We start from the raw sequence: 17,892 nt of genomic DNA on the forward strand, positions 1-17,892 counted from the left end.
CTCTCGGTTGGAGCATCCCAGACCCCTGTCCTGAGAGTGTAGACGAATGGGGCTGGCAGGCAGACCCTGTGGGAACCCACTTCCTGGTGACAGTCTGCCAGGCTGAGGCACGCCCCCGACCCCCAAGAAAGCAGGCAAACATTTAAACTGTTAAAACTGACACAGTGCAGATCATAAAAACGGGAAGTGCTTTGTTTGTAACAGCCAACAACGGAGACAGGAGCTCAATGTCCAACCACAGGGGAACTGGTCGGCCCGCCCCATTAGTAAGGTACACTGACGAAGATGGGGGGAACTACGGAGCGGTGAGAGATGAAGGAGGCAGTCACACGTGTGTGGCTATGAAGTAAGCGCCAAAGGCAGCCTCCGGGGACAGGTAACAACGCAGACCGGCAGAAGCGTGTGTTAGCACCCAGAGGACTCAGTAAGGATACCCAAGAAAAGAGGTTACAGGATTTGCTTTGAAAGATGACCACAGAGGGCTCTAGGGGTACGTGGTAGGGCTGCAGACTTTCCCTCCACTTTGGGTACATCTGGTGAAGTGCATAATGATTCAACCACTCACTCACACTCACACACTCACACACACACACACACACACACACACACACGGGGGAGAGGGGTCTTTGTTTAGGTTTGTTTTTTGTTTTCGAGACAGGGTTTCTCTGTGTAACAGCCCTAGCTATCCTGTAGACCAGGCTGGTTTCGAACTCACAGAGATCCGCCTGCTCTGCCTCCCGAGTGCTGGGATAAAAGGCGTGCGCCACCACTGCCCAGCTATATTGTTTTTTTTTTTAAGTACCCCTTGAGAAATTCTTCTAAAATGCATGCAACAATCTTACAGTCTTATACTCAATGGTTCTGAACACACCCCTAACTTTCCCAAATGCTCTGTGTACCTCAGGTGACTGCCCCTCTTTTTAAACAGCAACGATCTTTCCTTTAAAAAAAATGTTTTTTAGTCAGATGGTGGTAACACATGCCTTTAGTTCCAGTACTCCAGAGGCAGAGGCAGGTGGATCTCTGTGAGTTTGAGGATAACCCACAAAGGCTACACAGAGAAACCCTGTCTGGCGGGGGAAGGATTCGTTTTGGTATAGGGGAGTAGGGGGATGTGCTCACGTGTGTGGAGGTCAGGATAGCTTGTGAGAGTCTCTCCTTTTACCATGTGGTCCCAAGGATTGTATTCGGAGCTTGGAGTGGGGCTTGCAGGCAAGCATCTTTAAGTGCTCAGCCATCCTGGCTACCCATAATCCTTCACTCAAGGGACTCTCACCATAAAAACTGTTTCTGACTGTGTGCTGGCTGTCCTGCTACCAGGTGTTCACCAGAACCAGTGTCAGCATCTGAACCGTCACCATAATAAGTGGAGACAAACAAGGCCCCTCCGGGAAAGCCAGGTGCCCAAAGTTACATAGTCAGGAAGTTGCCACCTCAGGCTCCAGCCCTGCTCCACGGGACTACAGTAAAACCCAAGTTTTTCTGCCCCACAGTGGGGACACATAAGGCCAGGCTGCCCTGCTCTGTCTCATGTAATCCTTTAATCAAAGGCGTAACTAGTCCATCTCAGATATCTATCCCAATGAAATACCAGGCTGGTCCCCTTGGAGAGAGGCGAAGGGGAGGGTACCCTGGGGCACTCTGCCTTTAGGATGATCCTGTGCGCCCCACAAAATGCCCCGGGGTGTAGTCCTTTCCCACTACCAAGTGAGCAAACAGGATCACACACAAAGCCACCTTGGGTCCCCAAAACCAGACTCTTAGCACAAGGCTCCCCATTGCGGTCTGGTAGGCAGCACACCGCCACCCAGCAAAACACCTATTACCTGGAAGGGGGCACCAGTGGCCAGACAGAGGAGCATCTCTCCTCAAAATGCACCAACTTCCTACAGTCTGTGAGAACGCTGCACACTTGCTCCTGCCTGTGCCATCCCTGCCCCCATCTCTGAACACATAAGAATTGGCGAAACAAATTTGATGCACTCCAAAATCTACTTGTGACATAAAAAAAAAAAAAAACGGGCTTACTAAATGCCAGAATCATAAAAGGAGGGGAGAATGGGCACATAGAACAAGGACCCACATGACAAAACAGGAAAAAAAAAACCTTAATACTCAAGCACTTGTGCACACGGATGGGGTCCCTCGGGACTGGAGACTAATTCTCGAAGGAAAGATCCCAACACCTGGAGGGGACACTTAGCTAGAAAACGACCACATCGTAGATCTCAGGAACATTTTTGCTGAAACAAATTCCAAGTTCCCAGGATGGATGCTCAGACACTCCAGAGGAGGGGGGAAAACGAAGGCAGCTTCAGTTCACTCAACCAGATTCCCAGAGACATTGCAGTCAGCAGCAGTGGAGACAATGAAGAAAACGGCAGCCCTGGAGGAAACCAGGCTGGAGAATAAAGAAGGCTACCCCTTCCCTCACGTCCGAAGCCCTGCTCGGCAAACCAAGAGGACTCTGCCGCTTAGACCCACCGTTCTGAAACCGTGGGTCTCCATTGGTTTGGTTTTTGTTTTGTTCTGTTTTGTTTTCAACAGTGAGAAGAAAAGAAAGGTACAGTGCTTTTTTGTACTTCTTTGGCGCAGTGGAAACAAAGGCTACAGACAAAAGACAAACACGTCTAGCAGGTGATCAAATTTAGCCAAGCAACGGAAAGGCAAGATGGATTCCTGTCCTCCCACAACGAGGACACTTCTACAAAGACCTGGCCTAGCTGTAGAGTCCAACCTATAACACGGGGTGGGCGGCCACCCCGAGTCCAGAAAGATTGCAGAAATGGGGAAGTGTAAATGAGGAAGGTGCGGCTTCTGTCTCCCAGGATGTGCCCCCCTCCCTATTACCCCTCCCACGGAAGCTAGAGAGCTTCCTCTTTGTTGACAAGCATTCTGGTTCCAGAGGATCCAAAGTCTCCTAGGCACATCAAACCTGGCCAATGTCAGGCGTGCTGTTGCTTCTGCAAAGGTTTAATCAGTAACCGGCCTAGCAGACAGCACAGGGCAAGCTCTGACCTGACCCCACTGAGGACAAAGTTTACAGCCAGGTCAGGGGAGGGGTGTCAGGTCCTGTGGCACCAGATTCCTGTTTGGGTCTCCCTCCCCAGGGAACCAAGAGATTTCCACACTAAGTGTGTCACCAGCTGGAGACCCATGCTAGGAGGGACTAGGAGACCCCAGAAGCCTGCCGCTGGGGGTCCAAGCCTCTCATACCCCTCAGGATACGGGCGGGTAACTGAATCAGTGTAGACAGCCGACTCAGTGGATGGTTTGGGCAAAGGAGTAGTTTGCTGGCTGGTTTGAATCCAGATCCATCACTCTGGGTCCCGTTTCTTAAGTCCACACAATTAACTGGATAATCCCCAGACAGTTCTGAATGGGGCTTCATATGAGCAAAATACACTCCACCCCTCTGTGAGACACACTTCTACATGGGCAACTCAAGGCTGGGCTAGCGGCGACGAAGGGTTTTCTGGAAATGAACTGCATTCAAATTCACCTTTGTTTCATTTGAGCAAATATTTCTCAATAAAATGGTTGGGCCGCACTATAAAATGCAGACAGATTACATAATGCCCAGGCCTAAGGGAACCCCAAGGAGGCTCCTCCACTTCCCAGAGAATGGACACCAAGCAGATATCTCAACAGGGTCCCTAGCAGCAAACCCTAACCTCACCCCTGGCCTGGAGGCCCCTGCTCCAAGCCCTGGTGGCCACACCTTCTTCCACACAGGCCCTGGGGGTAGGGGAGCCACACACCTCCACTAGAGGCCTCCACTGGAGACCCCCATCGACGCCCCCACAAAGCAAAAGCTACGCTGAAGGAATTCCCTCATGCCAGGTGAAGAAAGCAAAGGACAGGATTATACCAGGCTGTGAGACTCCTCCTCTGTTCCTTTTTCCCCGTTTTGCTCTGCCAAGACCTACCTTGCTCCTCAAATAACCTAGGGCCACACACAGAACTCAGGTGTTCCTCAGGGGTAGCCTCCATATCTCAGCTGGCCAAAGGTAGACGAGGGGGCCCTGGCTGCTGGAGATTCTCCAGCCTGATTCCTTCCTGACTCTCCCAAACAGACAGACCTCTTGAACAGTCAGGGAAAGTAGGGAGCCTCTAGTCTCTAGAGCTAACCTCTCCCAAAGCCGGAAGATCAACTAGCCACACCAAGATCCTGCCCTGGAGGACCAGGAAAATGTCCTGTCCTTCCTACAGCAGGTTACCGTCCCTCTCAACTACTGTCCTCTCCTGACAACTCCTCTGCATTCGGAAGGACGGCAGGAAAAAGAACAGAGCCTAAGAAAGTGCCCCCCTCGCACCCCAACTCAGCCAGGTAATAATGCTAAAGCCAGACTTGGGGGCTCCAGAGCCCAGGGAAGGTTACTAACCACCTCTGGGACCTGAAAGCCTCAGTCCTGGCCAATCAAACGAAAATCAAGGCCGAGGCCTATGACTCAAGAAAGGTTTAAGAACACACACACACACACACACACACACACACACACACCTATCTGGGAGAAGGCTGGGCTGCCTCCGGCAACCCTCAATCCTCTTGGGGACAAAGTCTGCAGTTACTGCACCAACATGCCCAGAGCATAGAAAAAATAAGTACTTTAGGCACATCAGACCCGAAATTCAGAATAAAAGCCCTCATGTGCCACAGCGCTCTCAGGAGTAGGGGAAGTAGGCACGAGGAGTAGGGTGTCTAGGCTAACTTTCTCCCCCTCCCCACTCTTAGGAGCATGTTTCACTGCCTGTGACACACCACTAAGGGAACATGGATGCCGAGGAAATGTCTACACACGCTACACATTTGTGGCATGCATGTTAGCAACACCCTGTTTCCTGGCTGGGCTTTCTTGGCACAGGTGTGAGCAGGCAGTGGATTCTACCCTTCCCCATGGTGTTTAGTAAACACCACGGAGCCTGCCATGGGGGGACAGTACATTCTAGACAAGAAGGGGGCCCCTACAAAGATGAGTCTCCAACCGCCAAGCTAAGGCCCAGCCAGAGCCTGTATTTGAAACTGCCCTTGTTGGAAAACACAAAGCATCCTGTTTAGGCCCTGCCCACCGCCCCCACTCCCCCTCTTCGACCCCACCACAGCTGTCTGTCCCCAGGAGGAAGAAGGCCACCATTTGCAGATTCGATTTCCGAAAGCAACTAGTAAGAACCTCCTTTCTCCATCTCATCCAGCTGACCCGGCCCTGGCCACACAGCAGAAAACTAACAAAACAGGACGCAGCCACAAAACATGCTTACACACGCTCCACAGACAACGCAAGGGCAGGCTGGGCAGACTAGCTTCTTCTACCCAGGGAACTCGACTAGCCCAGGGCCTGAGTGGGTCCTGAACCTCGACCCCCTCCCCCCTCCAACCTCCCAACGTGTGAAGGAGGTTTTCAGAAAGGGCAGGCACCCGGTTTTGCCCTGCCAGGCCCGGCAGAAAAAAAAAAGAATAAAGGAAGGCTAAAGCAAGCGCAGGAGTTGCTTTCTGGAAATTGTTGGCGCTGGGGGGTTACGGTTTTTATGGAGGAGAGGGTTGCGTTTTGTTTTCCCCTGTAAGCTCAGATCCAGATGGGCAACGGGTTGGGAAAAGGAAGAACACACCACGACCCTCAGGGCCCAGTCAAAGGTTCACCCCGGGGTCCCAGCCATCGGAAACGCAGGCACTCAGGCAAAAGTCCTCAAGCACTCAGCCCGAGTGGGCTAAGTGTCCAGGACACGAAGACGGGCTCCCCAGCCTGCCTTTGAGGATCAGGTCTGGCGGTTCCAGCCCAGCTCCGTGCTCGGGGGCCGCGCGCCCGGGGACAGCCAGGGGGGCGCCTCGGTCCTGGGGGACCCCGACTTGGGGAGCTCCACGGCCACGCAGAGTCACTCACCGTGGCAGATGCCAAGCTGTTGTCGGCCAGTGTTAGGTGGTGCGGCTCCCAGCGCCTCAGAAATTTGGATGTGAGGATCTTGCTGAGAAAGGTCCGAGGGTGCCGGATGACACAGACCTGAATGTCGCCCTCCTGCAGCAGCTTGTACCTCATCCCGTTGCACAGCAGCAGGGCCCGGCGGCAAGGCACGGCGCCCATCACCTTGGTGCCCTCGGGGCCCGACACGTCGCTCCCCAGCAGCGGCTTGGTCTCCTCAATCTGCCGGGGGTCGCCGCCGCCCGAGCTGCTCGTCACATCCATGGCCGCGCCGGGGCGGGGGCCGCGCGCGCGATCGCGGCTGGCGTGGGGCCGGGCCGGCAGGGCCCCCGCGGAGGGCCCGCACCCCCCCACCGCCGGGAAGGTGGGGGGGCGTGGGCTGGGGGCGCCCCGCGGGGACGAACGGGAGCGCGCGGGGGCGGGCGGGCGGGTGCGCGCGGGGCGCTTCCTGGGCTGCTTCCTTCTAGCTGCTGGGGCGCATGCCGGCGCGAACGGGTTGGCGACTGCGGCGCGGGCGGCGGGCGATCGTGGGGCGCAGAGAGGATCGGGTCCTCGGGGGGTGGGGGCGGCGCCGGGAACGGCGGGCGCGGGCGTGTCTCGGCCTCGCGCGGGCGCGCTGTGCGGTGCGTGTGTCCGCCTCCGTCCGCTAGTGTGTGCTGCGGGCGGGGGCCGCGCCGGCTGCCGGGGAGATTGCGGGAGGCTGGCGCGCGCGATTGGTCCCCGCGGGGTCATGTGCCCGCCCTCTGACGTCAATGGCGGCAACAGAGGCTTCGGCCTCCCCGGGGCGGGCGGAGTCCGGGATGGGCCGGGCCCCGGGCGGGGACTTGGAGGCGGGCGCCGCCCGACGGGAGCGGCGGCCTCTGGGGAGGGGGCCAGGGTTGGGCGAGCCTCGACAGTCCCCGCGCCGCGCCCCGGAATGTGGGTAGTGTGCAGGGGGACATCACGCGGACCGCGCCCCCGAGGGTGCACAGATGAGCCCTGCGCCCCTAACCACCCCGCCATCCTGGTCTGGGCTTGAGAAATAAAGTCTGTCCCATGACCAAGAGGATGCAAACCAGTGTTTCCCCTTCCCAGTCCAAGGCTGGACTGAAAGCTAGGGTGCTGCCCACTACACCCTTGACACCGCCTCCCCAATTCAGACTGCTTTCCCAAGGATGGCCAGTTGGAATTGAAATTGGTCACACAAACACACACACACACACACACACACACACACACACACAAAGCTATGCATGATGGCTCACCATTACAACCCCTCAGGAGACTGAGGCAGGAGGATTGCTGTGAGCTTGAAACCAGTTTGAGCTACAGAGTGAATTTCCATGTCAGTCAAGACAGCAGGCCCTGTCTCAAAAATGAAAAATAAAAAAATTAAGTAGGACTGGGAGATGTATCTCAGTTGTCAATAGAGTGTTACCTAGCATGCATAAAATCCCAGTGCTATGGAAACCCACGAGGTGTCACGGGCCTGTAAACCCAGCAATAGGGAAGTGGAGGCAAGAGAATTTAAACTCAAGGTCATCTTTGGCTGTGAGTTCAAGGCCAACCTGTAGTGTAAGTCTAAAACAAACACATTTCTGTGAAAAGGAAATATCCCCTCCCTCTTCTGAGAATAACCCCTACTGAAGGCCTCTCCTTTAGTCTTTGATGCCTCCTGACCTTTGCTTTGGGGTCCTTACTGGGAGACAGCACAAACCCTCGGCATCCTGAACACAGACCCCTCCTAGGATCTCAGGGAACAAAACTCTCCTAAAGTGATCCAGCCTCCCTGTGTTCAGCAGCTCCAGCGTGGCACCCTGAGCCTGGACAACGCTGGTCTTCAGTCCCCCCACCTGCCTAGAGGAGAATCACATCAAATGAGCCAGTGAGAAAGCTTGGAAACAAATCAGGTCCCCTCTGTCATTGCTGCTCAGAGACCGAAACTGGTATTTAATAACAGCAATGTTATTGTACTCTTACAGGTAGTGACCTGATATCTGTAACTACAGATAAGATGATGAGAAAAATCGGTATTGACCAATAATGCTAAAAATCATGGTATTGACCAAAAGAGATTTTAAAAAGTTGGTATTGACCGACTATGCTAAGAATTATGATTTTGACCTGTTGTCGTTGGCAATTGCTGAGAAGAGTTTGACACACCCTGTAAATGTTGGGAGTTGATGCATATGTTAAAGAATTTTAGATTTAAGAGGTGCTCTAAACTAGAGGAAAAAAGATTTTCAACTCAGGCGATTCTCTTCTCCTTTAAATAGAAGACGATAGCCTTTAGAAACATGATTATTCATAAAGCATTATAATTTATCCTGACAAGAAGGTATGGCCCCGAGACACAGAGCCCAAAGGTATCTCTCTCCACTAATCTCTTTTCTTCACAGAGATCAGCAGTCAATGACGGGTTTGAAGCTTCTTCTCCCCAGATACCTAAGACAGGAGGTCGCATATGTGAATGCCTGTTCCAAAGATGGAAAAATTTGGGTAATTGAAGAGGTCTTTGCCCAAGCCAGGCGCGATCATCCTGTCCTGTTGCAGAAGCACGGGTTTTATTAAAATTAATAAGAGAGAGTGGATTGTAGGTCCATATTTCTACATGGTTTGACAACCACGTTCTCGGGCCATCATTGGTATCCAAAGCAATCAGGTAACCTCTGGACAGGCTGTCGCTACCTAACAAAAGCTCCTTCTCTCTCTCTCTCTTTTTTTAATATTTGTTTATTTATTATGTATACAATATTCTGTCTGTGTGTATGCCTGCAGGCCAGAAGAGTGCACCAGACCTCATTACAGATGGTTGTGAGCCACCATGTGGTTGCTGGGAATTGAACTCAGGACCTTTGGAAGAGCAGGCAATGCCCTTAACCTCTGAGCCATCTCTCCAGCCTGCTCCTTCTCTTTTGTAATGACGCAGATGGTCTGAGAAGAGGCGTGAATTCCAAGCTAGTGTCTGAGTTGCAGAAGTGACTGCAGTCCTACTACCCCCCGCCCCGAAAAGAGAATGTTAATGAACTTCTACCTTAGTTTACCTCTGGGGATAAAAGGTGTTTGGGAAATAAACGTGTGTGATCCTCAGGAATGAAGGAAGCCTGAGACTCCCTTCCGACATTGCTGTGTGAACTGTGTCTCAATTATTTCCTGCACCTCCACGCCCGTCCAGAGAGGGAAAAGTAGTTTATGTTGGGGCCTCAGACCCCACACCTATCACTGCCATCTTTTTGTAATACGACCCCTTGGCTTTAGGTTGGAATCAGTGAAACAGAGGCTCGAGCATCGCAGAAAAACTGAAGGTGGGAGCCCATGCCTATAATCCTAGCTCCGGGGAGGTAAAAGCAGGAGAACCATCTTGGCTTCAAGGTCACCTTTGGCTACATAGTGAGTTCCAGCATGACTTGACTTACATGAGACTCTGTCTCAAACGTAATTTAAAAAATAAATAAAAAAGGAAGAGGAGAAGGAAGGATGGAAGGACAATGGCTGCTTCCATGTCACCTATTCCCTGGCTGTGGGGAAAGTGTCAGGCGTGGGGCTGGCTCAGAAATTGCCATATGAGGTGGCATTTGGTATCCAGTCTATAAGGATGGAGTCCCCAGACTGCTAGATTGGGACAGGAAAGGCACACTTGAGTCCCTGCCTCACTCTCTCCCAAGTTCCTGACCTAGAATTGAATCTGAGTTCAGCCACTAGATAGCATGAAAAGCCTCATCACAGGGGCTGGAGAGATGGTTTGAGTTCAATTCCCAGCAACCACATGGTGGCTCACAACCATCTGTAATGAGATCTGGTGCCCTCTTCTGGCCTGCAGGCATGGAGGCTGAACACTGTGTACATAATAAATAAATAAATCATAAAAAAAAAAAGCCTCATCCCAGGAAGTCTGGGCCTCAGTAGGAGACATGGACCCATTGACTTGGCCCTGAAGAAGATAGGCCCAAGCTGTCCAGACTCTCCTCAGCCGGGACAGACACCCTGAGAGTCTCCCTTCCAGCACTGAATTTGAGAACTGTACAGATAAGAGAAGGAAAAGAGGTGTGAGCACCGTCCACTCTGTTGAAGACTTTGATGAATCTCAGGGTCAGGTCCGGTGTCAAATCTCTGCTTGGCCTTTGTGTAGCTCATGAAATGACATGTAAATCCAGATGCAGACCAGGCAAGCAGGGTTCCTTCCGGAAAGGCTTGCCTTTGCACCCAGTGCTACGTGCTTAAAACAAGTCAGCTTGCTGAAATAAAAGAAAGCCCTGGTTCACAGCTTGCCAACTCCCCTGGTGTAAATACTCCCTCTGAGACTCATTAAGAGCTATTGAGTTCATTGCTGAACAGGAAGTTCAGTAGCGATGCACCCCAGAGCCAGGTACGATGGTACGGGGCTGGAATCTCAGCTAATAGGAACAAACAAAACGAAGATAGCCATTTGGGGCTGCAGGAATGGCTTGGCAGTTAAGAGCACATAGTGTTCTCGCTCAGGATGAGACTTCCTTCCCCAGCACCCACATCAGAAGGTTCACAACCACTGATAACTCCAGTTTCAAAGATATCTGATGCCTCTGGTCTCTGAGGTTACCTGTACCAATATGCACATAACCCCAACACAGATACACATGCAAACACATCATTTAAAAAATAAGAATACATATAAAAAGAATATGACATTTTTTACTTATAGAACATAATCTTTTATTACGTGTATTTTGCGTGGGGGGTGTGTGTATTGTGGCTGCGTGTGTGCCATGGTGCACTGCAGAGGTCAGAAGCATTTGTGTGAGACATTTTTCTCCTTTCATTATGTGGACTCTGGGGGATGAACTCAGGTCATCAGGCAAGCGCTGATCCAGCTTGGTAACCCTTTAGTATTTGCATGGGTGTTTCTCAGGCATGTGTGTCTGTGCACCACATGTATGCAGTACCAATGACGGCCAGAAGAGGGTGTGTGATCCCTTTAGACAGTAGCTAGAGACAGTTGTGAGACACTGTGTGAATGCTGGGAATCAAACTCAGGTCTTCTGGAAGAAAGGTGTTTTAACCACTGATCCCTCGCTCCAGTCCCCTACATAATCCTCTTAAATAGGTGTTTGACAATCAGCTTGTAAAGTTTCTGCAGAGTGACATGAGTTAGTTGAGGTCAGCCTAGCACATGGCTGGCTGCCTCTTTAGGGCCTGGCCTAAAGCCAGTGTCCAGGAGTTATCTATAAGACAGATGGGTCTCTCACTGCTCCATCCATCTTCTAGTCACTGTGTTGGCTGGCCTCTTTCATTCATTCATTCATTCATTCATTTGATCTCATTAGATTCCTATTTTAGCTGGGTTTTCCTTTTTGATTTGTTTTGTTTTGTTTTTTTTGGGTTTTTCGAGACAGGGTTTCTCTGTGGTTTTGGAGCCTGTCCTGGAACTAGCTCTTGTAGACCAGGCTGGCCTCGAACTCAAAGAGATCCGCCTGCCTCTGCCTCCCAAGTGCTGGGATTAAAGGCGTGCACCACCACCGGGCGGTGGGTTTTCCTTTTTGAGACAAGGTCTTATATCCTAGCCTGGCCTCAAACTCACTGAGTAGCGGAGGGTGGTTTTGAACTCTTGGTCCTTTCTCCATCTCCCAAGTGCTGGGACTGCAGGTGTGTGTCGTCATGCCAGCTCCCATGATGCTGGGAATCAAACCTGGGACTTCATGAAGGCTGAGCTGTATGCCTATCCCTAGACACTTATATCTTACAGCTCACTTGAGTGCCAGGAACTTTGTCAGGTGTCATAAATGTAACTCAGCATGCTGCCCCATCAAGTTCACAGTTATGCAGAGAAACCAGACCCAAAGGGCCATCCCTCAAAAGGAGTCTTCTGCTGGTCAGTGGTGGCGCACATCTTTAATCCCAGCACTCAGAAGGCAGAGACAGGTGGATCTCTGTGAATTCAAGGTGAGAGAGAGAGAGAGAGAGAGAGAGAGAGAAAGAGAGAAAGAGAAGTCTTCCATAAGGAAAACAAATCCTTGCTCTTCCTGTATCCTGCTCTGAGTGTCCTTGGTTGATGGACCATAAAGTGTCACAGCACCTTCCTCCGGGGTTACAGAAACTCCATGGGACCCCAGATCAAATTCATGGCATTTTCAGTAAGAACTACCTGTTTCTCATTCCTCTTCGTTGTTTTGTCTTTTTTTTTTTAAGATTTACTTATTAATGTATACATTGTTCTGCCTGCATATATCCCTGCAGGCCAGAAGAGGGCACCAGATCTCATTACAGATGGCTGTGAGCCATCATGTGGTTGCTGGGAATTGAACCCAGGACCTCTGGAAGAGTAGCCAGTGCTCTCAACCTTTGCAGGCCCTGTTTTGTTTAATTTTTTATACTTATTTACTAATAAGTAATAACTGCTACCATGCAGTTTCTGGAGCTCAAACTCAGACCATTAAGTTTGGTGGCAAGTGTCTTTACTCAGTGTGTCATTTTTCAACCCTCCGCACCCTGCTTTTGTCTTAGAAGTCATATTGACACAGCTCTTAGAATGTCCTTGTCACTTAGCCCAATTCATGAAATGAATCTATTTGGATTTCTTCCTCTACCTGGGGTGTGCACCTTCTAGACACAGCGTCTCCACGGGGCTAATGCAGATTCTGACCATTCTGAACATTGGGACAGATCTTTCTTTGTGACAGGCAGGCCTCTGCCCTGTTCCACTGCACCCATGGCCTCCACCTCTTGAATACTACCAGCACCCCCAAGTCATGACAAAGAAGAAGATCTCCAGATATTTCTAAATGTCACCTGATGGGGGTCAGGATGGAGATCGCTCCTAGGTTAAAGGGAAGTGTTCCCTTTCCTCTCAGTCCATGGTGGCTGCCTGCCCCTTTGCCAACCTTCTGTTCAGCCATTTTGTGGGTCACAGGCTGGAGGACTCATGCTCACACTGAAGAAGCCACACAGAGGAACTGGGAGCAGAGGGCTTCACCGTCAAATTTATCTGCCTATCAATGAATGCGGGAACCCGTAGGATGCTGTAATGTGCAGTTGAATGCGGTCATGGTTTGGGTCCCTGTTTAATAGCAACAAGCCATGTGCACAACAAAGATCAGAGGTTGAATGGAAGCAATGAAATGTGTGTCTCAAAGCGGGTTCCAATTTCCTCGCTATCCACCGTGCTCTGGGTTTGGTGGAGTTCTCTGGAAGCTCGGCTTTCTCGTTGAAATTGCATCAGCCTGCAGAGCATTCCAGAACCTCACTTCTCACAGGCATCAGACTCCCACTTAACAGAACATACACTCCGTGCCCGTGGCATTTTAATTTAATCAGATAATAAAATGCATCTATTTACTCTCGCAGTATAGAGGAGGTCCATTTGCTTCCTGGAGCCTGGATTTCCTCCCCTCCCCCCCCCCCCGCCTTTTTCTGGGCTGCTGTGGAAGGCTCCTGTCATTTTCAAGGCGACATTAGTGGGCAGCGAAGACAGGAAGGGGTGGGAACATGATTTCATATGTATCGACCTGTGACCGTGACTGTGAACTGAATGTTGACTCTACTGTGTCCCTCCGCACCTTCTCAGGTTTCAGGGGACCAAGAGGCCAAGGAGAGAACACAAAGTCCCATCCATCCCCTTTCTCTCTCATTGCACCATACACTGACGTCTGTGGACTTAAAGAAAAAAAACGTGACGGAGGATTGAGTGTGGCTTTGGAATTTACATTTCGCACAATCAATAGATAGACTGGTTCACACACACACAAACACACACATAAATATACATCTTGGTATTTATTTGGTGCCTGTGTTTGTTGGCCTGAGATAAGGCCTCTGAATATAACCAAGGCTGCCCTTGAACTATGAATCTTAGAATGTCCTCAAAGTAGCACTAATACTCCTACCTCAGCCTCCAAAGGCCTGAGATTACAGGAATGTGACAGTATGGTCAGCTACAGGGTATTGTGTGTTTCTTTTCAGTTCGTATTATTCAGTCAGGCTTGGTGGCACATACCTATAATCCCAGCCCTTTGGAGGCTGAGGTGGGGGAGTGTCAGGTACAAAGCTAGTCTATGCTCTGTAGAGAGACTGTATTCCCAAAAAAAGGAATAAATACAATGGAAAATAGAAGGGCTGGAGAGATGGCTCAAGGGTCAAGAGCTTGTGCTACTTTTGCAGAAGACCTGAGTTCAAATTCCAGAGCGCACATCAGCGACCCACAACTGTCTTCAACTCCAGCTCCAAGGGGATCTGAATGCCTCTGATCTCTGAGGGCACCTGCACTCATGTGCACTTGCACATACATGCATGTACACACACACACACATGTACACACACACACGCATGCACTCACACACATAATTAAAAATAAAATTAAAATAGTAGAAAAGTAGATGCCATGCTACTGAAGGGCTTTGCTTGTTTTGCTCTTGGCTCCATGGCTCAAGCCCAGGGGTTCACACCCTCAGCCCTTGAAGCATAATTTGACATGTGATAAACCACACTCCTTTGAAAGAGCAGGTTGAGTTTGGGTGGCTCCCCAGCCATGTGACCATGACCTCAGCTGAAGCACTGATATGGAGAGCCCCACAACCCGGGGAAGTTTCTCTGGCCCTGTGCAGCTGACCCAAGCAATCCCTGCTCTGCTTCCATCACCACAGATGGGACCCCTGGAAACCCTATTTCTCAAAGGTCCGATACAGACAGAACCAACAGCTATATCCTCTTTGGCTCAGAATAATGATCGCGATGGGTCTTGCTGGTTCCTGTGTTGTCAGAGCTTCTGGACTAGTCTATTGGTAGATGAGAATCCCTCCCTGCTGTTTGACAGGACAGAGTCAGTATGGGCTGGACTCCTAACACTCCTCTCTCTCACCCTCCTTTTTCATCTCTCTTTCCCTCCTTTTTCTTGTCCTTGTCTTTACTCTACTTTTATTTATTTATTTATTTATTTACTTATTTATTTTTTGTTTTTTTTTTTCAAGGCAGGGTTTCTCCGTGTAGCTTTGAAGCCTATCCTAGAACTCACTCTGTAGACCAGGCCGGCCTCGAACTCACACAGATCCACCTGCCTCTGCCTCACGAGTGCTGGCACTAAAGGCGTGCGCCACCACCACCAAGCTCTATTTCTTTACTCCTCGGGTATTTCGGGAACACAGAGTACAAGCTTCAGGCACTGTTGCTTTTTATTTATTTTTTTTTTTTTTTTTTGAGTTGGAGTCTCATTATGTAGCTCTGGCCATCCTGGAACTCACTGTATACACCAGGCTGTCCTGGAACTCACAGAGATCCACCTGCCTCTGTCCCAAGTGCTAGGATTAAAGCCTTGAGCTACCATGCCTGGTAATTCTTTTTTTTTTTCTTTTTAATGATTTTTTATTTTTATTTTGTGCGCATTGGTGTTTTGGATTCCCTGGAGATATAGACAGTTGTGAGCTGCCATGTGGGTGCTGGGAATTGAACCAGGGTCCTCTGGGAGAACAGCCAGTACTCTTAATTGTTGAGTCATCTTTCCAGCCCCAGGCATGGCTACCTACCTGGCCCAGTCACAGAGTAGAAAACCATGGATCTTTTATTTTATTTTTTAAAGTAAAACCTGCCCGGGCAGTGGTGGCACATGCTCTTAATCTCAAAACTTAAGAGGCAGAGGCAGGCAGATCTTCATGAGTTCAAGGCAGCCTGGTCTACAGAGTGAGTTCCAAGGCTGTTTTATATATATATATATATATATATATATATATATATATATATATAAACACCTGTCTCAAATAAGATAAAATAAAATAACAAGAAACAAACAGAAAGAAAGGAAAAAAGAAAAACCTGTGCATGTCTCATATTAATTAAATCTCTCTCCCACACCAGCCTCCTCTATGACGCTGCTCAAACTGACCAATTAGTGTATGACCTCCTTTCCTTCCGCCTCCATAGGCTCTGAGTCAGTTGCTAAGAGGGAATGAAAGGGAGGTTTGAGGGCTATGATGTGTCTTTTGAGAGTGTTTCATTCTCCAAACTCAGTCCCACTCCTTTATTGACCCTTCCAAACAGTCTTTGGATGAGCAAGGGTAACAATGCTAGCTCATTCTGCATAGGAAGAAGCTGAGGCACTGGGTGGTGGTGGAGCACTCGGGAGGTAGTGGAGCACTCCAGAGGCAGAGGCAGGTGGATCTGTGAGTTTGAGGTCAACCTGGTCTACATATTGAATTCCAGGACAGCCAGGACTACACAGAGAAACCCACAACACAAATGAAGAGGAAGAAGAAGAAGGAGGAAGAGGAGGAGGAGCAGCAGTAGCAGCAGGAGCAGCAGCTGAGGCAAAGACTGGAGATATCACTTGGTTAGTTTGCCTACCATACGTGAAGCTGTAGGTTTGATTTCCAAGTTTTTGCAAAGATGGTGTAGAAGCACATGTCTATAATCTAAGCACTCAGGAAGAGAATGAGGGTGGATCAGGAGTTCAAGATCAACCTCAGCTATATAGGAAATTTGAGGCCAGCGTGGGCTGTTTCAGGAAAAAAGTTTAGGCATTCAAGAGAGTGGAGGGAGTCCATCCAGGAGACGTGGAGAGCAAGAACTTTGGAAGACAGCGAAGCCCGGTTCTCTCTCCACCCTTAGCTGGATAGCACTAACCAGTCTTTTCATGTCTCTGGAACCAGGCTCTCGTGACAAGAGACAATGTGGTTAGGAGCTCAGAAAAAGGCTTAGGTGGAAGTCAGCGCTTAACAAATGCGTGTGGGGGCTCAAGCCCTGCTCGCCTTCACTTTCATGAACGTGGTGCTGACCCACATGCCCAGGGAGAGGAGAAAGAGTGAGCATTTTCTTGTAGCTCCGAGGAGCCTTGCCTCTGGATGCAGGACAATGTCCAAAACCAAGGCGAAGGCAAGTCCAAGAGCTAGTGGCACTCATACAACAGAAACCAATCAGAGCAGCTTTAACAAAGAGAAGGCGTGGCTTACAAGGTGCTGAGGTGTCTCACAGAGCCTCAGTGGCCAGAACCAAAGATCTTGGGACCTTCCTTCTGTCTCCCTGTCAGACTGGCCTTCCCGGCAGTGTGGCCTTGGCATTCTACAGAGGAGTCCAAACTGACCTAGGGTACTTTGGGCCCAGTTCCAAGGGAAGGATTCGCTTGGCCCTACTTGGAGCAAATGCCCACTCCAGCCAGTGTCTGAGCTAGCTACATTACGCAAGTAGGCTTGGTGGTGACTGTCCTCTGGAGGTGAGTCACTAGGAGCTGGGCAGTCCCGACAAAGAGCTATCTTAATACATACAGTAACCACTTCTTCCTTGCGGCAACCCAGCCTTGTGCATAGCCGCCTTTTATACCTTTATACGTTTTCTTAATTTTACAGTGTTGGGATTGAACGAAGGGCCTTGCCCATGCAGGGCAAGTAGTCTACCACTGAGATACATTCCCCAGATCTGGCTTCCCCTACCTGAGCTATGACATCGTGAGGTCAGACCAACAAATTGCTGACAATGGCAGAGAGAGAGAGAGAGAGAGAGAGAGAGAGAGATTGAAGGTATATCTATCTTCTCTTTGTGTGTGTGCACGGTGTATGTGTACGTGCATGAGAGGGGGGGAAGGTTGGAGATGTCTCTCTCTCCTTGTGTGTACATGTGAGAGAAAGAGAGAGCTTGGAGATGTATATATCCTCTCTTTGTGTGTGTGGGCAAGGTGTGTGTGTGTGTGTGTGTGTGTATGTGCGAGAGAGAGAGGGGGGTTGGAGATGTATCTACCCTCTCTCTGTGTGTGCAGGGTGTGTATGCGTGTGTATGAGTGTGTGTGTACGAGCGTGTGCGAGAGAGTTAATCTTGATTGTCAACTTTAAGAGTACCTAGAATAGCCGGGCGGTGGTGGTGCACGCCTTTAATCCCAGCACTCGGGAGGCAGAGGCAAGCAGATCTCTGTGAGTTCGAGGCCAGCCTGGTCTACAAGAGCTAGTTCCAGGACAGGAACCAAAAAGCTACGGAGAAACCCTGTCTCGAAAAATCCAAAAAAAAAAAAAAAAAAAAAAAAAAAGAAAAAGAAAAGAAAAAAAGAGTACCT

At 50.1% G+C, this 17,892-nt stretch overlaps 1 protein-coding gene across 2 annotated transcripts in view; it reads right to left on the minus strand.

The window, feature by feature from the left end:
* The window catches only part of LOC121447191 (c-Maf inducing protein), a 191,439-nt gene extending 184,840 nt beyond the window's left edge, over positions 1–6,599 (minus strand). Inside the window, exon 1 of one of the 2 annotated variants that reach the window (XM_041650303.1) lies at positions 5,880–6,599. In XM_041650303.1, coding sequence (XP_041506237.1) covers positions 5,880–6,179 — 300 coding nt within the window. In that variant the 5' untranslated portion in view covers positions 6,180–6,599. Of the gene's footprint in view, positions 1–3,929; positions 4,039–5,879 lie in introns of those variants that run through there. The other variant, XM_041650304.1, reaches the window with a different exon arrangement.
* Between the last annotated feature and the right edge of the window lie 11,293 nt (positions 6,600–17,892).

This window comes from Microtus oregoni, unplaced genomic scaffold (genome assembly GCF_018167655.1).
Source record: "Microtus oregoni isolate MIOR12 unplaced genomic scaffold, Mior012 000004F_ref0000308, whole genome shotgun sequence".
NCBI lineage: Eukaryota > Metazoa > Chordata > Mammalia > Rodentia > Cricetidae > Microtus > Microtus oregoni.